Source organism: Phanerochaete carnosa (genome assembly GCF_000300595.1).
Source record: "Phanerochaete carnosa HHB-10118-sp unplaced genomic scaffold PHACAscaffold_4, whole genome shotgun sequence".
Lineage (NCBI taxonomy): Eukaryota > Fungi > Basidiomycota > Agaricomycetes > Polyporales > Phanerochaetaceae > Phanerochaete > Phanerochaete carnosa.
Window position 1 is genome coordinate 3,519,162 of NW_006767631.1, and position 21,887 is coordinate 3,541,048.

The 21,887-nt window shown below is 54.4% G+C and overlaps 7 protein-coding genes across 7 annotated transcripts; 5 read left to right on the top strand and 2 right to left on the bottom strand.

The window, feature by feature from the left end:
- The first annotated feature begins 102 nt into the window (after window positions 1-102).
- PHACADRAFT_254963 (uncharacterized protein) lies at window positions 103-3,846 on the top strand. The gene is made up of 8 exons (XM_007395031.1): window positions 103-403; window positions 454-521; window positions 570-673; window positions 725-1,225; window positions 1,275-2,000; window positions 2,067-2,297; window positions 2,349-3,027; window positions 3,092-3,846. Exons 1-5 carry the CDS (start codon window positions 109-111, stop codon window positions 1,369-1,371), a joined length of 1,065 nt encoding a protein of 354 aa, XP_007395093.1. The 5' UTR covers window positions 103-108; the 3' UTR covers window positions 1,372-2,000; window positions 2,067-2,297; window positions 2,349-3,027; window positions 3,092-3,846.
- Window positions 3,847-5,845: 1,999 nt separating this feature from the next.
- PHACADRAFT_172928 (glycosyltransferase family 48 protein) lies at window positions 5,846-12,180 on the bottom strand. The gene is made up of 12 exons (XM_007395032.1): window positions 11,905-12,180; window positions 11,590-11,846; window positions 10,919-11,539; window positions 9,874-10,857; window positions 9,503-9,817; window positions 8,071-9,454; window positions 7,846-8,022; window positions 6,946-7,793; window positions 6,558-6,888; window positions 6,431-6,504; window positions 6,317-6,380; window positions 5,846-6,259 (listed from the first exon to the last, which is right to left on the bottom strand). The coding sequence occupies exons 1-12, from the start codon at window positions 12,137-12,139 to the stop codon at window positions 6,204-6,206; spliced, it is 5,346 nt and encodes a 1,781-aa protein (XP_007395094.1). The 5' UTR covers window positions 12,140-12,180; the 3' UTR covers window positions 5,846-6,203.
- A 1,504-nt stretch (window positions 12,181-13,684) lies between these two features.
- Window positions 13,685-14,831, top strand: PHACADRAFT_254970 (uncharacterized protein). The gene is made up of 2 exons (XM_007395033.1): window positions 13,685-14,110; window positions 14,174-14,831. Exons 1-2 carry the CDS (start codon window positions 13,692-13,694, stop codon window positions 14,682-14,684), a joined length of 930 nt encoding a protein of 309 aa, XP_007395095.1. The 5' UTR covers window positions 13,685-13,691; the 3' UTR covers window positions 14,685-14,831.
- Window positions 14,832-15,172: 341 nt separating this feature from the next.
- On the top strand, window positions 15,173-16,236 carry PHACADRAFT_208382 (uncharacterized protein; the record flags this gene model as incomplete). Its single annotated transcript, XM_007395034.1, has 9 exons — window positions 15,173-15,207; window positions 15,262-15,310; window positions 15,365-15,442; window positions 15,497-15,581; window positions 15,640-15,668; window positions 15,722-15,785; window positions 15,838-15,914; window positions 15,966-16,020; window positions 16,071-16,236. 9 exons carry the CDS (start codon window positions 15,173-15,175, stop codon window positions 16,220-16,222), a joined length of 624 nt encoding a protein of 207 aa, XP_007395096.1. The 3' UTR covers window positions 16,223-16,236.
- A 1,240-nt stretch (window positions 16,237-17,476) lies between these two features.
- PHACADRAFT_91776 (uncharacterized protein) lies at window positions 17,477-18,603 on the top strand (the record flags this gene model as incomplete). Its single annotated transcript, XM_007395035.1, has 5 exons — window positions 17,477-17,570; window positions 17,627-17,846; window positions 17,901-18,021; window positions 18,077-18,197; window positions 18,254-18,603. The coding sequence occupies 5 exons, from the start codon at window positions 17,477-17,479 to the stop codon at window positions 18,601-18,603; spliced, it is 906 nt and encodes a 301-aa protein (XP_007395097.1).
- Window positions 18,604-18,724: 121 nt separating this feature from the next.
- PHACADRAFT_254971 (uncharacterized protein) lies at window positions 18,725-19,995 on the bottom strand. Its single transcript, XM_007395036.1, has 5 exons — window positions 19,799-19,995; window positions 19,646-19,730; window positions 19,179-19,583; window positions 19,008-19,125; window positions 18,725-18,953 (listed from the first exon to the last, which is right to left on the bottom strand). The coding sequence occupies exons 1-5, from the start codon at window positions 19,937-19,939 to the stop codon at window positions 18,818-18,820; spliced, it is 885 nt and encodes a 294-aa protein (XP_007395098.1). The 5' UTR covers window positions 19,940-19,995; the 3' UTR covers window positions 18,725-18,817.
- Window positions 19,996-20,124: 129 nt separating this feature from the next.
- Window positions 20,125-21,467, top strand: PHACADRAFT_254972 (uncharacterized protein). The gene is made up of 4 exons (XM_007395037.1): window positions 20,125-20,445; window positions 20,499-20,813; window positions 20,869-21,160; window positions 21,211-21,467. Exons 1-4 carry the CDS (start codon window positions 20,158-20,160, stop codon window positions 21,378-21,380), a joined length of 1,065 nt encoding a protein of 354 aa, XP_007395099.1. The 5' UTR covers window positions 20,125-20,157; the 3' UTR covers window positions 21,381-21,467.
- The last annotated feature ends 420 nt before the right edge of the window (window positions 21,468-21,887 follow it).

Below are 21,887 nucleotides of genomic sequence, written 5' to 3' on the forward strand. Positions count from 1 at the left end.
GGCGATGTACGGACGATTTACTCTGACGGGAAGGCACGTCATCCTCGAAGTATTTATACCCGTTGTCTTCATGAATGACCGCAGGGTGTACTGACCACTCGCGACGCAATGCAGGGCTTCATCTTCCTTCACATCTTCCTCCTGGGATTCTTCTGCCTCAAAGCCGTCTCTACAGTAACCTGGAAGAGAGCAGTCGTTCCCGAGAACAAGATGATTCGCATCGCGACGTACAACCTGCGTTACGACTCTATGCCGAACAATATCACAGTTCAGCAAACGTTGGCGTCCTTGCCAGACCCCCTCGTCGCCCCTACATATCTGGCACTGTCGGGTGAACAGCCGTGGAGCACAAGGCGTATCAAGGTGTGGCAGGATCTCATGAGTGAAGGTGTCGTTCTCTTTGGTGAGTGTGGTGGCCAACGTCTGTATATGCGCGGTATTGATGAAGAACAGGCATCCAGGAAGGCCTTGTCAGGCAGGTGGACGATTTGGCGACTCTGTTTGGAAGCGATTGGGCTTGGGTGAGTGAAATAATGGCATATTATGTATATATGCTGACATGCTGTCAGATTGGCGTCGGCAGAGATGACGGCGTGCAGGCTGGCGAGTTCAGTGCCATCTTCTATAACACGAACTTCATTGAGGTGCGGGAGTGGGACACCTTCTGGCTCTCGTATGTTCTCGCCATATATCTATACTTCAAATCTTAACAGGCAATGTCCAGAAATACGCCGTTCGAGGTCTCAATCTTCCCCGGAGCAGGCTCCAGACGTATCTGCACGGCGTCACGCTTGACTCTCAAGACTGCGTCCGGTTCCATTAACTTTTCGTATCTGAACACACATCTCGACGATCAGTCTGACGCACAGCGTCGTCTCGGCGCATCGCTCATCCTACAGCGCGCACGCTTCGAGGCCTTCAACTCACAGGGTGGTCCTGTCATTGTCACGGGCGACTTCAATAGCCCGAGCACTGGTACAGACTCGGGCGCTTACATGATCGCGACGGGCGAGCTCCCACCAGAGCCAATCAATGCGACGTTCGCGCAGAAGTACGCGGTGCCGAACGGCACATTGCCCAACTTCGTGCTGGACGATCTGAAGGCGCAAGTCCCGCGTGCGAATGTCGGAGGCAACTATGCGACGTACACGTCCTTTGCAGCCCCGGGTGACACCTCGCAGTTCACCAGGATTGACTTCGTCTTTGGTGGCAACGACGGCCAGTGGTGCGTACGAAACTAAACTTTTGCTGTATGTCGCTGACCTCGTCTTTAGGAATGCCACTCAATACAAGGTTGGCACCTCTTTCACTGACGACGGCGTGCTTGCCAGCGACCACCGCCCTGTCTTCACTGATATCACCCTCCAATGAATTCGGGGCACTGACACGTAGGGTTTTGATTTGTACACTATGGACTGCTACAAGACGAAATGACTGTTGTACAGTAATGCTGAACGATACACTGTGCTTTTGTATGTAAACAGGTGTCGCTGATGATGAGGGCTCTACCCATGCAAAGAGAAAGTAATAGGTCTGAACAATTTTGCAAGTCATCACTGTCCATTTGGGATCGCAAACGACGTGAACGGCATGCCGATGCTCGACAGCGGAGAAAGCCGTCCACTCAGGTTGTCCCGGAGGTTGCCCTGGTGTCTGTGGCTCCTGTAACTCTGCGAGTCGACCGTGCTCCCAGACTGTGCCGTCGACGGGCGCGTCACGGACGCGCGCGACTTGGTCCGGCCAGGCGGGTCTGGGTACACCACGCCGCTCGGGACAGGAGCCTCGGCGTACCGCATAGGGGTGCCCGGCGCCGGCGCCGTATGCACCGCGTACGCCTGCGTCTCCGGGACGGTAGGCGGCTGCGCGGGCGCGCGGGCGTCGTGCTTGGGCGGGCCGAGGATGTCTGCGAGCGCGGGCAGCGCGGTGTGCGCGTGCTCGGGGCTGAGCAGGTGCGGCGCCGTCCCGGTTTGCGAGGACGACTGCGGCGACACTTCTGTAGACTGACAAACGGTTTCGCTATTCAGCGTGGGGCTGCCTGACGGCTACTAATAGTGTGGAATGCGTACGGGAGACTCGACGTGGATCGTCGGCACCGAGTGCTCGTGTGCGTCGTCGTGAGACTGACGGCTCTTGGAGCGCTTCCTGCCGAAGAGCTTCTGCAGCGCGCTGCGCGTGTCGGAGCTCCCCCGTCGCTTGTGTGATGGGCGTGAGTTGTCATCTGAAGGACCTGCTCCAGCGTAGATGCGTTCTTGAGGGATAGCCTGCTCCCTCCTGCCTCGACTTGACGTGGTTGCGGGCTACAGAGAGCGATGATGACATAAAATGAGGTACGATAGCAGAAGACTTACATTTTCGCGGTTCATTTGCTGCTGTCCAGACAGCGGGTCGCGATCCTCACCTCGCCTATATACCCTGGGCGGCCCGACGATGTCATATTCGGAGATCCTGGTCGATGTTCTTGACTGCGGCGAACGCATGCCGCTCTGCGGTGGTGGCTTGTATGACGTCGAGGCGGCACTGTACGCATAGTCTCGTGAACGGATGTTGGGCTCGTACTGTCTGTCTTGCCGCGGCTCGCCGCGAGAATAGGTAGGCGCAGGGGACTTTTCTGGAGCTGGGGGAAGAGGTACTTCAGATCGAGCAGGCGAAGGCTCGACCGGCGAGACAGGCCGTGAAAACTCGTGAGGGGGAGGAATCTCTATCGATGTGACGTCGTTATCTCTCGCGTAAGGAATCCAGTTGTCTGGAGGCTCAAAATACGGAGGATGAGCGGGTGAATGTGGCGTTTCGCGTATAGGGACGGGTATGGGCTCAGAGCGCGCCGGCGTTGGCGCAGAAACTGGCGGTGGTGACGGAGGTGGTGATGGGCGTTCATGGGAGGGCGAAGGTGCATTAAAGGGTGTGGTGACAGTGGGCATGGGCAAGGAGTCGGCCATAGGTGCAAAATCTGGGACACGCTCCAGTCTACGAGATGCTGGGGGCGATGCCAAGATGAGAATTGGCTCAGGCGAGTGGGAAGGCATATGCCTGTATGCAAAGAAGCATATTCAATAAGTTGGATAGGCGGTATCCTTCGACAAACGAAACTCACTGATGAGATGGGGATACTCTATGCACCGAGGGCACCGACGCGGATGGCGGACGACGTTCGTAATGGTCATTATAGTCGTCTTCCTCCTCATCTTCCTCCCCATCTTCCCCCCCATCTTCTTCAGCTTCGACACGATGAAATGCCCCCGGTGGCGGGACCGGGACCGGGTTAAGCGGAGTGGCTGGTCGAGAGGGCGTATGGCGCATGTTTCCGTGCGCCTGCACCATACCTAGCCTGCGGGCATGGTCAAGCCCTTCTGCGTAACCTTGCTGCCTCCCTTGTTCCATCGCCTGAGAGAGCACCCAGCGCTCCCTACATTTTCTGGCCATGTCGCGAGCTCTGGCCGCTTCCGCTTCCGCTTCAATCCTCGCGCGTTCAATCTGGTTCACATCCTCTTGCGCTCGCCGAATCTCACGTTGAGCTTGCTCATAGTAGAGCTTGTACAGATGCAGTTCTTGCTCCGCCCGCGTGGTCTCGGCACGAGCGATGGTGGTTGCGTCGTTTGCTGCTTTCAGCCTGTGCAGGACGTCCACGACACGCTGCTCAGCCTGATCTGCTCGTCTTGTCTCGGCATCGAGGCGGTCGTGTGTGAGGGCAAGCAGAGTACGAAGGTGTCTGATGTCCCGATCTGTGCGCGACGATATTCGAGACAGAATCCTAGCGGAGCTGCTCTGGCTGTCGCGGTCCTTTCGACTATCTGACTCGTGATCCAATCGTTCTCCGTGGTACCGTCGTGAAGAATCCCCGGAGCGCTCCGAGGGAAGGGTTCGCGACATATAGGGTGGTGTGTTGTCGCTTCCATCGGATGGAGGGTTGACAGGAGGAAAAGGAAAGTCCGTTCGCCTAAGATATCACTTAGCTAAAGTGTGTGCACGGTTCGCATACATCACCTACCCCTCGAAAGTCTGTAAGGAGTCTAGCAGTGACGTGCCCGGCGACATTTCATGGGGAACAGCACTAGAGAATGAGCGTGTGGTTAGTATAGGGCAGCAAAGGTGACTGTGACGGGTTCAATGGTGCTGGGCAGAACATCGAGCAAAGGTCCGTCGAGTAGATCACTGAGTATAAGACGGACACAAGTCGAAGGTTCTTCGTCCCATGACAGAGAACCTGTCGATGCAGACCTCGAACGCATTGTCAACGCGTGTTATATGCGTTATCCAGAGCGCATGAATCACACGTGTTGTGAGAGGCGCACAGAACCATCTGTGAATTCAGGCCCCATGAACGGAACAGGCGGCTGGTGATCTCGATGCTCGGGGACGCCAACTTAATTAACGGCCTCGACGTGGGGGGTATCACCTGGACAAAGCTGACACCGCTAGCGCAGTTACGGCGTGAGACATCGACGCAATAGCCTCTCATAGACCCTAGAAATGTCTCGCCCGGGTAAAGACACGTCATCCAGGACCTAATAACCGGATTCCATGACTGTGTCATACTATACACGAGTCAGGTTAGAGCAGAGCCGTTGTGGCTGCTAGATGGCGCGAGCGGTTCAAGACCAGCGGTCCCTGCTCGCACAATCAACCTGATTAGCTCTCAAGATCTTCTCTAGATTTAGAATTGCCCTTCATCACAATCCAGACAGCTTGAAAGGGGGGCGTGTTCTCGCAACTCGAGCACTGAGAGGGAACCTACCGGACTGAGCACCGGAAACGGACTACGAGAGTCGGCTTATTAGCGATAGGCGCAAGATGAGCATATTTACTTACTTAATTAAATATTCGAGACGTGTAAAGAGCTCTTAGAGGATGAGAGACATGTCGCAACCCGAGTCTCAAATAACGGACGAGTTCAAGTTGACCTAGCATGCGAGAGCGCCGTTGGCGCATCAAATTGATCCGTCGTGCCATATCAGGCCGTACTGGCTCTAGGAAATCTCTCAAATTGACCTTTTACTTTTCGGTCGCAGTAGGCATGTCTGCAGACAACGAAGAACTATTATTTCGTCGTAAGAGTTATCTTACCAACTAGCCGGATGCAGAGTAACCGGAAGACTAAGAGTTGAAACAAGATGAGATTGTCTGGTACCACGATGACAATATCGTTGTCGGAAGCGAGTCCTGGACGCACAGACGAAAGGCCTATTTTAGGTTTAAGTTTATGTCACAGAGGCTGACCCAGCGGAATGCGGAAAGCTACCAGTCTACAGGCGAGATCCCTGATCAGTCAAGGTGATTGCAGGCGCCTTGAGACTAGGGCCATGAAGCATGAAGTCCCAGAGATAGCCGTGGCGTGGTCATTAAGCGAGATTTTGCGGAGAGAGGCTGTTCAAACAGCTATCACCTCTTGGATTGAAGCACAGGAGCGGGGATCTGCCGAGAATGCGGTAGGGCAGGCCGTTACTTGCACGAGCATCATGATAATCTATTCAGAATACCCGGACATGACTCCCGCTCTCCACGAACCTGCAAAACGGCCTCACTCAGCATGTAGGGAGCACCTGGCAGCCGCGATGAACCGATTCATGTCGGGAGAAGACTTCTTGAATATGGCACACCATCTAACGAGCCAACTCCTACGGCAGCAGCGCAAGACCAGCGGCTTGAGTTCGCATGCGGTTTCTGCAGATGGACGTAGCCGATATCCTAAGGGTTGCCTGCGAGACAATTTGGGATACACTTACGGACATTTTTGCGTTAGAGGAGACGATTTTGGATCCAGCCGAGGGTCGTATCACCCTCAAGTTTTTGTCACCAATCAAGAGTCGAGTCCCTTCGAGACAACGTCGCGACTCTCACAAACGCCCACGAGTTGAACAAATAGCGATTAATAGCGAGCATCATATCGCAAGAATTCATAACAATACTATCCATCTGGAACAGATACAGCTGCGTAGTAGAAGGCGAGTCCGGAGGGGTCGTCGTAAGCCAGAGAGTCAGTAAAGAGTACTGAAAGAGATCCAGGGTGACCTGGAGAAGAAGAGTCCGGTGTGCACACAAGCGGGGAGAAGTCAGGGGTGTGGGCTTGGTATGTACGTGTGTATGACGAGTGACTATGAGAAGGAGTCCGGTACGATGAGATGAGATGGAACAGTTACAGTGCGGGTACGTCTAGGAATAAGGACTATATCATGAATGAAGGATAACGGAAAGAAAAGGTAGTCCGTTCATATGTTCTGGCATATGACGCAGTTGAAATGCAGCACTTGTCGGAACGCAAGGGCTGTCGAGAAATCTACCGTTAGCAAGAGCGCTGCGTCACATAGAGAGGCATACTCACGTATGGCAATCAATGCAGCAAAGATGATGATGGAAAGGATATACATCAGTCCGTACTTGATTACCTACGCGATCATTAGCACAACTTCAAACACGCAACGCAGCAGGGGCTTACAATCATACGACGCTGCCGCTTCTGCTTGATGGAGTACAAAGGAGCTCTGATTTGCTTCGACGGACGAAGCCAAACTAGAAGACAGATATTAGCGAAACGCCTTCGCAACCAGTGACTTGGGGCTTACAGAGCAGCATAGAGTGCAGTCGATCGATGTATGGTATCAATATTGGAGGCGTCAGTAGGAAGAGAAGGAGGTGGCAGGTGAGGAAGTCTGAGGACCAGAGCGACAGCTCGATGATCTTGACAACGAATTCGCGTGCGGGTTGCGACATGGCATACGTGCCGAGACCGCGGCCGTACCACTTTCCGGTCCACCAGGCGCGGTTCGTCTCGTCGTGCTTGAACTCGCGAGAGAGGAATACAGAGATAAGAACCTTTTGGACGGCACGCTGGATAAAGACGACGCAGATCAGACCCAAAACTGCGTGCGACACATTCCAGAGCTCCAAGAACCACTAAGACAGAAGAGTTAGCTTACAAGCCTTCACATAGCAAAAATAAAGGCAGCGTACAAGGAACTCAAAGAATCCAATCAAGCCGATGACACCAAGGGAGTGCGAGATGAAGGCCATGACTGAGCCGAACTTCGGATACTTGGTGTCGAGGAACGGACCGAGGAAGAGCGAGAACATGAACTGGACGAGAAGGACCGCCGCATTGAAGACAATGGGTCCGAACGAGACGACCGCAATACGGATGAGGGGGCTTGCAGGTTGGCGGCCATCGCTGTCGGGGAAGGACTTGACGAACATGTAACAGACGACGAGAAGTATAGCCATGACGATCGGGAAGACAACTTCCGAGAAGATGACCGCTCGCCATCCAGCACGAGGGACGTCTCCTGACAGCTTCTCCGAAGGGTGACCAAGTCGCTTCTTCTTGTAGCCGGTGATCATCGTACGCGACAGACGGCAGTAACCAATCCAGGAGTTCTGGTGCGCCCTCGAGTTGCCGCGGTTCATCCATCGCAAGAACTCCCGGTAGTCGATAATGAAGTCCGAGAAGGAGAACTGGTGCGGGTTGAAGAGGAATGGTGAGATGCAAAGCGCGAGGACAGAGATCCAGAAGTAGGTGACCCAACCGCTCCAGAGGGTCAGCGTAACGTAGAGCAGCATAAGGAGTATGCGCATTCCCAAGTAGATGCTGGGACCGGCAAACCGCGAATACAAGATGCTGAACGAGATTCTCGTGACAGCGAAGCCGCGACCGGTGGCGATGTAACGAGCACCACCGAAGGTCAAGTTTGTAGCGATGGAGTGCGAGAGAATCTGGGTACAGAACACCTCAAACGCAGGTGACGCGGAACCGAAATGCTTCACCAAGCGCTTGATCGCCTTGATGGTACCACGTTCGACCAGCTCTATAGAGGACGTGAGATCACGAACAGAGCACAATACGGGCGTACAACTCACCTTGCAAGAATAGAGGCAAGAACGCAATCATGAACACCAGGAATATACTGATTATACACCGGTCAATCCACTGGAACACGGGTGTAAGGTTGTAGCAACCCTTCGGTCCGAGGAACTGGCCCGACTTCGTGTACTTGCAGATCGCGACCTGCGAGTTAAGCGTGCCCAAGAACACCACTACATGACGTCAGTATCGAAGAGGACGTGAAGAGCGCTGTTGCTTACTAGTCAAGACGAACACTTGCACCGATAAGATGACCAACATGTTGTTGATGTGGAATCCGGGGTGACCGTAGTAGAACGTGAGGAAGCGGTCGATGGGCAACTGCGTGCCGAGGTAATAGTATTCCCGACTGAGCATTTGCTCGCCCATGCCCGTACCAATCTTGGTCTGGAAGTTCAGAATTGTACCGAAGCCGAGATCACGACCCTTGCCGCACTGATAGTACTCGGTGTGCTTGATACGACCGCCACGTCCGAAGGCGTTCATACCGGCGTAAATGTCCTCGTTCAGGTGGAGGCCCTTCTGCGCCTTCGAGACACCGCCGCGCGTGGTCATGTAGAGCGCGTTCAGGAAATCGGGGTGACCGTAGTGCAACTTGCCACCGATCCAAGCGAGCGAACGTGCCGCAAGCGTACCGAATGTCTGCTCCTTTCCGGCAGCCAAGTCTCCCAAGATGCCGATATTCTCCGAGAAGATGTACTCGCGAGCACCAACAATTGCAACGGGTGACTTCTTGAACTCCTTGCGACCCCACTGAGCGTACGGGCTCTGGTTCGAGGTAGCGTACTCTTCGAACTCGCCGAGAACGTTCCGGATCTTGAGACATTCCTCAAGGTAGTTATCCTGGTTCGCGTCAATGAGTTGCAGGTACTCGCCGCGGTAGAAGATGATAGCGTGGTTCTGGTTGTCCGATTTGCCGTCGCCAAGAATGGGGTTACCGGGAAGTTCGATACGGAATTTCGGACGGCGACGGGGAGGGTTGTCGCTAATGAATTCGCAGTGGCCGTCAATGAGCGCGGAGAAGAGGCGGGGATCGCCGCCTTCCTTTGGAGCGGGCTCTTCCTCGAGGTAAGCGATCTGAAGGTCAGGGTATGCACGGAGGAGGAACTCGGCGTTCTCTTGCTCCTCACGGCTGAACTTCGCGTAGCGCTGCATAGAGACCACGAATTTGAACTTGCGACGGGCCATGCGTTCAAGTTCGCGCTCAAGCTTGTCAGTGTTGCCGCCGAAAAGCCGGACGACCTCAGGGTTCTCGACACGGTAGAGCAGCTTGATCGCCTTGCCGTAATTCATCATGCCAGAGACCGTGCGGTAAAGGGTCTGTGCACGGAGTGACGCCCAGATACGGGTGCGCAGAGTGAACTCCGGCGCCGCACTCTTGAAACCGATGCAGTAGAACGGAAGGTCGTCTGCCTTGGACTGACCCTTCTCGTCGCTGCCAAATGGATTGGGGCCATTGTAGTCCTCTGACTCCTCCGCGAGAATCTTGGTATCCTTGACAAAGTTGTCCCACTCGACCGGATGAAGCTGCTTCAAGTATTCCAAGAGCGTGACACGGGTGTTCTGGTCCTCTTCGCGAATAATTTCACGCAATGAAAGAAGGATCTGATCGGAAGGTCAGAACAGTTTGAATGATTCTTTGCAAATACGAACCTTCTCGCTGTAGTGCGGAGTCAATACCGTGAACGTCGGCATGGCGTCGACCGGAAGAGGCTCCGGGATAGCCGTGGTAAGCGACTGCGCAAAGAACGAGATACGACGTTCGGCCTCGCTTCCCGGTGTGAAAAATTCGCCTTTGAAGCCCTTGTCGCTCTGAGAAATAAAGAAGGCCGGCGCGCGGAGACTGCGCCTGCCGTCCTGGCCTGAATCGACTTGATGATAGAGTAGCTTCTGGACGTGGTCGATCGAGAGTAAGTGCTCACGGTACATCGAGATGATGACAGCGTTCCAAATTTGCGAAACCAGCACCTATCCAAGGCAATCTAAGTCAGCCAGGGTCCAAACACCGCCGTGGGAGTGCGTACCTTAGGCTTGTATTTCATCTCCAAGTCTGCAGTAGCCAAGAGTTTCGAGTAGATCCTCTTCGGTAGGCGTATGTAGATGTCCTTCCATGGCGTCCAGATGGAGAGACCAAGCATGAACGAGCGAGCAATAGAAAAGACCGTGTTCCAGATGATCCACCAGAGGAAGGTATCCAAGAAGAAGAGAACGAGATCCATGATGTACATGATGGTAAGCGTGAAGGCTGCTTGGTTTCTGCAGAGCGCGTTGCCGAAAAACCTGTCGTTACAGTTCTGAATCTTCATGCCCACCATAACGCGAATAGGGTTGCGGAAGCCCTGGGTGAGGAAAAAGTACGACTCGGTGAACTTGCATCCGAAGACGAGGAGCCAGAGCAAAAGCGACGCGATACGAGCGGTTGGATGGAGCGACGGGTAGCTCGCGGTGAACGTCTGGCTGGCCAGGTACTTCCTCGACTTGCCGGCTACCCTATCTCCGAACATCCGGCCTGACGGCAAGGTGGCGAAGAGAAGCGTCGCGACTGCGGATATGAAGAACTGAACGATACCGAGAATCAGAGCTAACTGCCCGCCAGGTGAATTGTTCTCGGCTATTGCGACGTAGAACGTGGGTCCCGCTGTCAGTGCCAGCGTCACGATAAGGAAGAGAAGCCGCCGTGTCAGATGCGAGGTGTTGTTCCATGTCGTTGGAATGTACGAGAACTCCGCCAGGGTCGCCGCGATCATGATAATTGTCGCAATCGCTCCTCCAAGCGCCGTTGCCGACCATCGTAGCGGAACCGAGCTGAAGCCATTGTAAACGGTCGGTGAGTTGTAGGCAGTGTAGAACCAGTACATCGCGATGTGAATGACCCAGATTCGGTTGAAGTTGACGAGTAGATGTCCGAACGAACGCTTCTCGTAGTACGTCTTAAAAAACACGCGGTTCCAGTCGATCTGGCTGAACTTCATGAAACGTTGCGCCGGCGCGAGATCAACGAGACGCGTCTATGCGGGACGCCAGAAGCCATGTCAACAATTTGTGCGGAAATACGACGAGCTTACGCACCTTGTCGAACAAAACTATTCTGGCGATACCCTCAGGGTACCAGAACAGCTGGTTGACGTCGTCGTAGCCGATAATGCTGTCGTGGTCCCTCTCCCGCCGGACAAACTTCCCCGCGACGACCTCGTACCCCTGATCCCGGATGAACCTGTACAAGGGCTTGACCACAGAATGGAGGTAGAGACCCTCCGGTACAGAGTCCATGCGGTTTTGGCAGTCGGGCGACCGGTAGTAGTCATCGGCGCACTTGAAGATGAAGCACAGGCATTCAGGAACGAACCGTACCTGAGCGGCTTCACCCCAACACAACAGCCACAGGGCAATTTGGCGCATACGGTCGTACTGCGACATGTTATTCATCGCCTGTCGCCACCTCTCCAGAGCGTTGTTCAGCGACTTTTCGGTTGAAACTTTTCCCTTGCCCCGTTTGACGGACTTTAGTCGCTGCAAACCTGGATTCTGCGACTGGCCCACTGCGTCGTCGAGATCGAGCTGCGCGGCGAAATACCACTTGCGGTAGTTAGCGTGCTGACCCCCGATGTAATCAGCATGGAGAGTGAGGAGCGCTTGGTTGGGTGACATGCGTGATGCACGACTATCAAGTAGCTGCATGGTGAAATCAAACTGTACTCGAGTGTTAGCGGGAGACAGACAGGCACTTTGGAGCCGCTCACCATGTTGCGCATTGAGTCCCTCTGGAAGCCAAACTTCTGCGTCAGGTCAAGGAAGATATCCTCTATCTCCTCTTTCGAGAGCGGTATTTGGCGCTCCGACGACCATGCAGGATAGGGCTCTCGATGTCCAGGCGCTGAATCCAAGAAAGTGGGGGTCGAAGCCTCGGAGATGCCTACACGTGGAGGAGGTAGAGACTCCGAGGATGGTGTATATTTCTGACCGTAGACGTCTACGTCCGAGTCTGTGTCCGGTTGGGCTGACGAAGGAGAAAATGCAAGTCAGTACACGAGGCTTGTGCAAGGCATAGGACTTACGGCCATAGGGATCGTAGGGACCGCTCTGGTCGTAATACCTATCCTCATCGACCACATTGCTGCTGTCTGAGCCGTACGTGTCGCGGTTACCTCGGCCATAGTCGTGCTCAGAGTCGTTGTCGTAGTATCTAGGGTCAGCAGCCTGGGAGTTGCTGAAAGGGTCGTGGGGGTCCGAGGAGGGCGGAGGGGAGGCATAGATGCCCTCACGGCTACGGGAACCCGAGCGGGCAGCCATGGTAGAGAGAGAGTCGTCGTCGTCGTCGACGGTGAGAAAGAATGGACGCTGGCTTGTTCGGGTTCATTTCGTCACTTTCGAAAGGGAAAGGCTCCAGCGCTCGCGGAGTCCCAATTTATGTCCAAATCTGGGCATTTTATTACGAGCGCTCAGCCGCTCCACAACAACGCGCTTTTCGTGAAATCTTTCACCGCGTCTCATCCCTGCCATCTATTGGCTGACAAAATCCGGAGGTCCCTGATTCCAGCCGAACACGCGCCGGCCACCCTCGACGACATGCTCGATGCACTTTGCGGCAAGATGGCGAGCAGTGATGCAGGAGAACTCCGGGCGTCCGGGGCAATGAGGCGGAGTTCCGGGTTCGGTGACTGTGCGCGGCGGTGCACATGCGCGAGAACTGCTCTGCAGGCTGCGGCACGAGGACAGAGAAGGCTGGAGAAGGCTGGCGCAGCACTGGTTGCTGTCAGCTGCTCGTATTCTTGAGGCCATGCGGGCTGAGGGCGCGCGATGCTTTGAACACACTCGCGAATATCTGGGCCCGTTGAGCCCGTGCCCATTGAGATCCAGTTCGTATCTAGAAAAGTGCTCTATGGTGCGTCTCAAGTACCATGACAACAATTCGATATCGATATGCAATTTCATGCGGTCCTAACTCTTCGCGCAAGGGGGAGTCGACCAATCCAGTTCTCGGGCTTGTCAGGAGCTCGTCCAACAGATTGGCCAGGGTGTCTTTGAGCCACCGTGGCTTTTGCCCTAACCTTGGCCACTGGCACACCCCATCTCTGTTTGACCTTTAATATCACCAAAGTCAGTACTCGTGATCCTTTAGAAGGATACCGAAAGACATAAATACCGTCTTGGTCGGTCCTCTACAATTCCCAAGATGTCGTATAACACAGATAGGCTTGCCATATGTTCTCAGTTACTTGTTGAACTCAGTGTCACAGAAATCATACAGCACGGCAAACACTGGTACTGCCTCCCTGCGTCTACAAGTGCTTTGTGTGAGCGACGGCCATCACCTCTACGGTCCAGCAAGTAATTGCTGAAGGTATAGGAATACTGCTCGGTTAAAGATGAAAGCATCTGACCCGTATTCAACATACGGAAGTATGCATTGAATCTATAGGGGATGCCCGGAGGGAAGAACTAGCAGCTCTTGTCAATACGTACAGTGCAGCGTCTGAAATTCTCGCACCCTTCAACAGATGAACGTTTCGGCATCGTACTACAGCAGCTGGCCAACAACCTTACTTAACTAAATTTTAATGACCTGGCTTCATCGCAACGGGCAGGCACGCTAGAAATATACGTTTGAAGATAGGCAATTTCGTACGGTAATATATATAACAAGTACGTCTTTACGGGAGCTGGTGAGGCTACTCTCCGAGGACTGCCTGTTCTTGTGCAAAGCTCACCATTTCCGAATCGGGAACACTCACTCTCATCATGATCGTCACGGTGACGGTCTCGAGCTCGGTCACAGGCTCCTCCTATAAAGACCCCACCGCGCCCTAACTCACTCACTCCCCGAATCTCACCTCTGTTTTCAATGCCCACAGCCACCCAAGTCTTCAGCACTGTCGGCGCGCTCGTCGCGCTTAAAGCCGCGTTCGATTTGCTGCGGTTGGCCGCGGTGTATGCGCTCCCGTCTAACCTTCGCCGTTACCTATATGGTGCGGCGCCATATGCGCTTGTCACCGCAGCCACAGATGGCATAGGGAAGTCGGTATCAAAGGAGCTCTACAAGCACGGGTTCAACCTTATCCTCCACGGCCGGAATAGCGAGAAGCTGGAGAGAGTGCGCGAGGAGATTCAGGCTTTAGGCGCATCGAAGAGAGATGTGAAGATTTGGGTGGCGGACGCCAACAGCCCTGACGTGGACTTTGAGGCAGCAGTTGCCCAATGGGAGGGGCTCGAGATAACGCTAGTGGTAAACAACGTTGGTGGTGCCCCTGTGCGGGAATCAACGTGAGTGCATCAATGCTATCCCGGTCTATTCCTTTCTCTTCTAAGCGTGGACTTGAAACGCAGTATCGACGTTATCCCCGAGTCTGACCTGCTCACTGACGTACGCCGAAACTCTCTGTTCCCGCTGCTCCTCACACGTGCTCTCCTGCCCAAGCTGCGTCGCGCGTCCGGCCCAGTGGAGATCGCTTTCTGCGGGTCGCTCTCGTCTTCGCTCCCCATCCCACGCATCATCCCCTACGGCGCGACAAAGGCGTTCCTGCGCCAGTGCAGCGGCGCACTCCAGTCGGACGAGCTCTTCCACGCAACAGGCACGCCGAACATCTCCACCATCTACCTCGACGTGGGCAGCGTCGCATCGGCGGGCCACAAGGTCTCGGCGTCATTCGCGACACCGTCGTCGGACGTCTTTGCCCGGCACTTGGTCCACTGCATCGGCTGCGGCAGGGCGTCAATTGTCCCCTACTGGCCCCACGCCCTCCAGGCCGGGATGGTCAGCATGCTGCCAGCGAGCCTCCTGTTACCTGAGCTGTTCAAGGCTATGGACGAGGAGCTCAAAGTTGGCAAGAGGGGTTGAATAGGACTTGATGCGGTGGACGTCCACGCGGTCTGCTAATAGCCGTTCGGTGCATGTACTGTTTAAGTTCGGTCTCTAGGTCGCACATGCATGTGTATTTGTCGCCCTCAGTTGCTCAAAGCGAAGCTTCTATCGTAATTCACCACCCTTTTTAACACATTGCGCAGTCGCCGCTCAATATATATCGACCGCCCGACGTCAAAATTTATCTCAGCATCATTCCAATTGGCTCACTTTCTGGTCGTCCATCTAATATCTCACACTGACGAGCGGTCACTGGGCTTCTTGACGGTATGAGCGGCATATAACTTTGCATACCGCGGTGCGCATGGCTCGTCTTCGCCCCCTCACTGGACCATCGCGGTAATGGAAACGTCGTCAGATCCTTCGGCAGCTATGGCGGAAGCTGTGAGCCTGTTGAACACAGCAAGAAGGGACGCACTATCGATGAAGGCAAGCTTACTGCGGCTTGTCACCTGGCTTGTGCCATGCTAATCGCGACTCCGTTGACAGTATACAACCGGTAAGCGCACTCGGCGTAACCGATGTAATCTCGCACACCTGACGTCCACGCCAGTCGCCAGTATGGCCTTGCTCATCTACGACATCATCTTGACCTTTCCGGAGTCAGTTTTCCTGTTCCGAGCTACTTCCATAGAATCTACTAAGCGTGTCCGCAGCGAGGTAAAGACCTACTTGACTGCGTCTCGTCCTACCAGGCTCATCAAAGTCTGCCATTTGAGTATGAGTTCATCTGGGTAGGCCGGCAAGTCTAGTTCATAGAGGCACTTATTCTTCATAGGTCGATTTAGTGCTCAAAGCTCACCGGATACTCGTTGCTGTATGTGGTCATGCGCTACGGAAACCTCCTCCAGATGGTCACGGTCCAGCTGCTACGTATGTTTGTTATGTCTCTAGATCGAATTTGGCCGCTGATACACGAACCATCTCGCAGTTTACGCCTGGGATAACGCCCCGTTATCGGTATGACACACGTGTATGCGGCGATGTACTATGTTGAACTCATGTCCGGCCAGTCGTGCAGGGCTCTCTTGTTGGCAGATGCATGGTCGATCTTCCCGCTTATCCTACCGCTCTTCCGTGTGTACTGCTTCCTGTACTATAAACTGCTGAACCATCTGATTGTATTCAGTAACTCTGGCCCTCCGTGCGTACGCGACTTGCGGGCGCGTGCCAATGGCGAAATGGTACCTTGGAGCCTTTTGCGTCGTGAGTCTCTTCTATTGCTAGCTTTTCTTGATGCTTAGACGGAAAGTATAGTTTGTCATTCTCGCCGAACTGGCCGGCGACATTCTCTGGACTATACAGGCAAGGGGTAAGTACTCGGACGCCCTTATCTTGCATGGAGACTGAACGCATCTGTAGTCTCTGATACCCCTCTTATTGGTCTTCCGTGCATCTACAACGTCATTGTCGACTCTCCTGTCATTGGTGCCGTCCTGCAAACGGGTCCTACGGCGCTCTTCGACTGCGTCATGTTCGTGATTGTCGCGTGGAACATGCACCAATCGTGTTAGTAATTTTCATTTCTGGCCACTCGGCTCCTACTTATTCCTATGAGTAGACCTAACAGGAAGAACTAACCTTTCGCAAGTCATTTTCCGCGACTCGCTCTGGTTACTGATCTTATCGAGGTACGTGTCAGCCCTGACGCCATATCTTCTCCAAGGCCGACTCCCCGCATTTTCAGCGAAACAATAGCCTGCATGCTGCTTTTCATCTGTCTCCGAGGAGTGCATGCAGCTCTGCAGCCGACATTGTCTTCGGAAACCAGGGCCATGGCGATCATCGTGGCTTCGCGCGTCATATTGAACTTGCGACATGCCGCGGGTAATCTGGGGAAGCTGAGCTCGGGGACCTTTGTTTCATCCTCGCGAGGAGGCCACTGCATTGACGATAACCAAGACGACTCGGCATATGGCCAGGGGTGTACAACTGACCTCGAGTTTGCAAGGTCGACGGTTGTGAACGTAAGTGAAAATGCAGATTTATAGGGAGAAATGGAGCACCCTTCGGATGTGTATAAAAAGTTGAATTTTGAAATAATGAGACAAGGGTAGAGTCTTGGCTTGCGTGTTATCTCTTGCCTGTAAGGCGCGATCTGACGGAAAGTACATGGGATCCTCCGCGCAAATAACATAAGCGATACAATGCTAGCCGCAACAGTCACTCTCGAAACTTCCATAGTAAAGCCTTTACTTTGATTCATATATAATTGACCTGGTAGCAGATCCTGCTTAGTCAGCAGCATCGTGGCGTCGCGTAGTAGGTCCCTCAGTTCATCCTGTCGCCTCAATGGCCATGTCTGCAACTGCTGACCTACCCACTCCTCTCCGCCACAAGTTTGAATCAGTGTATTTTTCATTCTCAAATATTCTTGAGTACGTTTACCACGGCTTCGCTCGCTCAGCTGCCCACCTGCTGCCCGGTATACTGTCCAGCAGCGATGGCTGGGGCCGTTTAACTAAACAAGGCGTCGGCAGTGGTCGGCAACGCAACGACGATGTGATGCCGCGTCATATCACGGGCTCGGAGGTCCAGGTCGAAGGTGGAGTGGCCATCGTGCTAGAAAAGGCAATTCTCCAAGTTGGGCTTGGAGAGGCCTCCGAAGTACACGTCGATCCAGACTCCGCCGTCGACGGGGGTATATAAACCCACCCTGACCCTCCAACGATTCCTCGTGCTCACCTTCACTCCCCCCAAGGTGTCCTGTCTTTATATCCCGAGCAGTCTAGTCACTCTTTTTTGCCCTCATAACTCTCAAACTCAACATGCTCCGCTCTCGTGCCCTCATTCTCCTCGCCGCCGGCATGGGTGTGTTCGCAGCACCACAGATTGTCCAGCGCGACATGGCTAAGCCTACCGGTAAGTACATCGTCGAGAACCTGCGCGTCGACGTCGGTTGACGGTCTGCGACACAGACACCGAGGTTTTGCAGTTCGCCCTTACTCTCGAGCAGATCGAGAATGCTTTCTACCAAGAGGGTCTCGACAGCCTCGATGAGCAAGCATTTGAAGCTGCGGGGTATCCTCCATGGGTCCGTGCTCGTTTCGAGCAGATCAAGGAGCATGAGGCGACGCACGTTGCCTTCATCTCCAACGCCCTCGGCTCTGCTGCTCCTCAGCCCTGCACGTACAACTTGTAAGTCTCCCCAAAATGTGGGCACTTCCTGCTCAGCTCAGCGCGTATTTGTAGCCCGTACAACGATCCTAAGTCGTTCGCGGCTCTTTCCATGGCTCTCGAAACGGTCGGCACGTCAGCTTATATCGGTGCCGCTCACCTACTCGAGAATAAGGATACCTTGACTGAGGCTGCGGTCAGCACTTACTTATATGACGAGAGGATGAGGCAAACTTACGTCTAATTTGCAGTCCATCCTCGGCGTCGAGTCTCGCCAGGCTGGATGGGTCAGTTCTGCGGTCCTTAAGGGGTCCGCGTGGGATGGCGCATTCGAGACCCCTCTCTCGATGGATGGTGTCTATTCGCTCGCCTGTACGTATTCAGCCGCCGCAGAGAGCTTGATTGTGCTAAATCAACGCCGCATATAGCTCAATTCGTTGTCTCTTGCCCGGATTCCAACCCGAAGCTCATGGTCAACATCCTGCCCAAGCTCGAGATCGAACCTGGCTCGCCCCACAATGGCGAACCTGTCAAGTTCAAGTTCAATCATGACGCTGTGAACCACGACAGCCAGCTCTATGTTGCCTGGTTCAACGGCATCGTCGTTCAGTACTCAGACCTGTCCAATGACCACATTGCCAACGTACCCGACGGCTTGCAGGGGACGGTCTACGCGGGCATCGTGAACGAGAAGGCGGCTACCCCGACTGCCCAGACGCTACTCACCGGGTTGGCCATGTTCGAGATCAACTTCCCCTCCTATGTCTCTAACCCTTGAACGCAGCTTCGTCTGCAGGATTCAGGTGGATAGGTATCAGCTGTATGGATTATGCGTAGTATGTTTTTTATGGGAAATACGGGCATTTATGGTTCATCTCTGCGGAGCATTACTTGAGCACTATCACGGCTGTGAACAGGTAACTCTCTATCCTGGCTTTTATCCGCAAGAAACTCTATATCGACATGTCGACATTACACGGTAACTACGCCGTTTACAGAGCACTGGCACCGGTGATGATATCGACAAGCTCGTTGGTAATGGCAGCCTGACGACCGCGGTTGTATTTGAGCTGCAAGTTGGCGATCATGTCGCCCGCATTCTTGGACGCGTTGTCCATGGCGTTGCGACTGTCGTGAGCCGTGAGTTGGTGCCCTCAAGTATCCGGAGACGAGTGAACTCACCGAGCGCTGATCTCGCAGGCGTGGGCCTCGACCAGAGCAGCATAGAGGGCGTTCGCAAGAGCAAACTCAGCCAAGTCCTTGGTGACTTCCTCCTCCATCTCGTAGGCCTTGAAGCCAGCTGCGGAATGACGGATTAGCATGTGCGGCCGCGCCGTGATGAAACAAACGTACGGGACTCCTTGAGGGCCTCAGCGGTCTCGACCTCGACGATAGTAGACTCGTACGAGAGAGCTGAAATAAACTTATTGTGGACGATAGATATGCTGTCGTGCTCGATATTAGACTTGATGATGAGGTCGGCGACACCGGCAGCATCGGCAAAGGTGGGAACGTCACGGCCGATCTGGTTGAACGTTATGACGAGGTTCCGGGAAAGCACGCGGGAAAGTTGGCTCTTGGACTTGTCGCCGACGACAGCGATGGGCGAGGCGGGGTCGATGTCCTGCTCCTTGAAGGCGCGGCGGGTCGCCTTCGAGACGGAAGAGTGGATGCCACCGCACATGCCCTTGTCGGACGAGATGACGATGAAGAGCTTGCGCTTGCCAACGTTTTCGGCGGGCGCGTGCTGGAAGACCTCTGCAGGGAAGAAGATGGCGTCAGCGACGCGGTTCTCGGGCGAGGCTTTGCGTGGGGCGCACCAGAGTTCGCGATGCCGTACTCCTTGCCCGCCTGGAGCGCGCGCTGCGCCTTGTTGAGTTTTGTCGAGGCGATGACCTTCATAGACTGTTTGCCGTCGTAGCGTGGCGTGTGTTCAGCCGTGCGCGGGGGCGGGGCTGCTAGGCACGACGCACCTTCGTGATTTTCTCGATGTTCCGCACCGACTTCAACCGCATCTCAATCTCACGCAGCGTGGCCATGCTCCTAGCACCGGCGGGCGCAGCCCTCGCCATGTTGGGCTGCGCTACACGAGCGAACGCCGTCCGAGCGAGCATAATTGTGTGTAAGGAGTGTAAGTGTCGAGTACGTCGTGCGGGACAGTGCGGAAAGCGTAGCCTTTCCCAAAGCGGACATCGAAAGGCCAAGCGTCTATGCACCCGCTCTGCCTGGCGCATCATGAATTGTGAGCGGAGCTTGAAGCAAGCATTCCTGACTCCTTCGACTTCATTACGCACGACCACAGTACTCTCCACACCCGCACTCGACTCTCATCATGTCTGAAGAGCCGCTGTTCGACCCCTCGCTCAAGAAGCGCAAGAAAAAGCAGGTCGCTTTCTCTGAAGATCCTCTGGGCGCCGATGCCGACCCGACGACACCTGCGCCCACTACGATTGATAATGTCACCACGAATGGGGACACCGTAGACATGGGACCGACAACGATGCACGAGCAGATGATGCAGAATGTGTCAATTGACGATGATGCGTCCAAGGTCGACGAGTACCCGATGCTAGTCGATCTCAAGAAGAAGAAGAAGAAGAAGGATATTCCAATGGACCTGGTGCGTTGCCCCCTTCGTTGCGTGCTGTGTTCCTCAATGAATGCCTGTAACAGCCCGAGGAAGAATCAGGAACATCTACGCCTATCTCTGCACCGGCGGGTGCGGAGGACCTCGACTTCTCCGACCTCAAGAAGAAGAAAAAGACCTCGAAGAAGAAAGCTGCGCTTGACATGGAGGCATTCGAAAAGGAGCTGAACGAGGCAAAGGCAAAGGAGGGAGACGGGGAGGATGTCGACGGTGCGCCAATCGATGAGATTGACGAGGCAGAGCTTGGAGAAGATCCCTTCGCCCGCGGCGCCGAGGTGCCGTCTGTGGACGCTGGCGGCGAGGCATGGCTCAGCAGCGACCGCGACTACACATATGCTGAGGTTCGTCTCTCTGTGCGTTGCTTACTGCTCGTTCCCTGACCGCCATGGTCGATAGCTTCTCCGGCGCTTTTACGCGCAGCTACATGCGTCGAACCCTGCGCTTCTCAATACTGCCGGCAAGCGACACACCCTCGCGCCGCCACAGCTCATGCGTGAAGGAAATAAGAAGACCGTCTTCGCAAACGTCGCCGATATATGTAAGCGTATGCACCGGCAGCCGGAGCACACAATCCAGTTCATGTTCGCCGAGTTGGGTACCACCGGCTCAATCGATGGCTCCGGACGGCTGGTTATCCGAGGAAAGTTCTCGCAAGCACAGATTGAGAATGTTTTGCGACGTTACATTGGTGCGTCCCGCAGATATCACTACTTGCGTCCTATTCTGACGTCTGCATAGTCGAGTACGTCACTTGCAAGACATGCAAGTCGCCAGATACACTGCTTGTCAAGGAGAATCGTATTTTCTTCGTCGCATGCGAGTCCTGTGGATCAAGACGTTCCGTCAACGCGATCAAGACCGGTTTCCAGGCGCAGGTCGGAAGGAGAAGCAAAAACAAGACGGGTTGAGGAGACTAGTGTTTCGCTCGGTACTACCATCTGCATATTTTGTATCGTTAACCCTCCACGTCATCTGTACGATTCACATTCACTCTCTGCGAACTCCGCGTGCGTGCGCGACTTGAATACGCCTCGTTCTGCCCTGCGGTAAGGCTGTGAAGGTTGGCCACAGGACGAGGCAGGAGGCCATGAGGCCGGCGTAGAAGCACGTACCGACATTGAACGCCATAGTTTCAAGTGAACAACGTATGCGAGCGGGACATTGGAAGCTTATGACATCGAATAGTCCAGGTCGAGCTGTGTGTCGGTCGCCAAGCCTCTCAGATACCCATCTTTATATCGATGTCTGTAGCTATCGCTGGGCGTGCTTTTTGCCCACCTTCTCGACGCGGTTACAATAATGAAGACTATAAGTGGGCTCACGGTATATTTCTGTTCTTTTCGTCGAAGCGTCTTGCAGCACTGCACAGCTGCGGCAGGTGATCAGAAAATATCGATGACTAATATCTGATGCAC

Bases quoted from the DNA above. Each gene is read 5' to 3' on its own strand.
- PHACADRAFT_254963 (XM_007395031.1), top strand. From the start codon at position 109: ATGCAGGGCTTCATCTTCCTTCACATCTTCCTCCTGGGATTCTTCTGC. The intron at 674-724 runs GTATGTTCTCGC...GGCAATGTCCAG, and splicing joins TGGGACACCTTCTGGCTCTC to AAATACGCCGTTCGAGGTCT. The intron at 1,226-1,274 runs GTGCGTACGAAA...CCTCGTCTTTAG, and splicing joins GGTGGCAACGACGGCCAGTG to GAATGCCACTCAATACAAGG.
- PHACADRAFT_172928 (XM_007395032.1), bottom strand. From the start codon at position 12,139: ATGGCTGCCCGCTCGGGTTCCCGTAGCCGTGAGGGCATCTATGCCTCC. The intron at 11,847-11,904 runs GTAAGTCCTATG...CTCCTTCGTCAG, and splicing joins TCCCTACGATCCCTATGGCC to CCCAACCGGACACAGACTCG. The intron at 6,381-6,430 runs GTAAGCCCCTGC...ATGATCGCGTAG, and splicing joins AGCGGCAGCGTCGTATGATT to GTAATCAAGTACGGACTGAT.
- PHACADRAFT_254970 (XM_007395033.1), top strand. From the start codon at position 13,692: ATGCCCACAGCCACCCAAGTCTTCAGCACTGTCGGCGCGCTCGTCGCG. The intron at 14,111-14,173 runs GTGAGTGCATCA...CTTGAAACGCAG, and splicing joins GCCCCTGTGCGGGAATCAAC to TATCGACGTTATCCCCGAGT.
- PHACADRAFT_254971 (XM_007395036.1), bottom strand. From the start codon at position 19,939: ATGCTCGCTCGGACGGCGTTCGCTCGTGTAGCGCAGCCCAACATGGCG. The intron at 19,731-19,798 runs GTGCGTCGTGCC...GACGGCAAACAG, and splicing joins ACATCGAGAAAATCACGAAG to TCTATGAAGGTCATCGCCTC. The intron at 19,584-19,645 runs GTGCGCCCCACG...TCTTCCCTGCAG, and splicing joins GTACGGCATCGCGAACTCTG to AGGTCTTCCAGCACGCGCCC.
- PHACADRAFT_254972 (XM_007395037.1), top strand. From the start codon at position 20,158: ATGTCTGAAGAGCCGCTGTTCGACCCCTCGCTCAAGAAGCGCAAGAAA. The intron at 20,446-20,498 runs GTGCGTTGCCCC...TGCCTGTAACAG, and splicing joins AGGATATTCCAATGGACCTG to CCCGAGGAAGAATCAGGAAC. The intron at 20,814-20,868 runs GTTCGTCTCTCT...CATGGTCGATAG, and splicing joins GCGACTACACATATGCTGAG to CTTCTCCGGCGCTTTTACGC.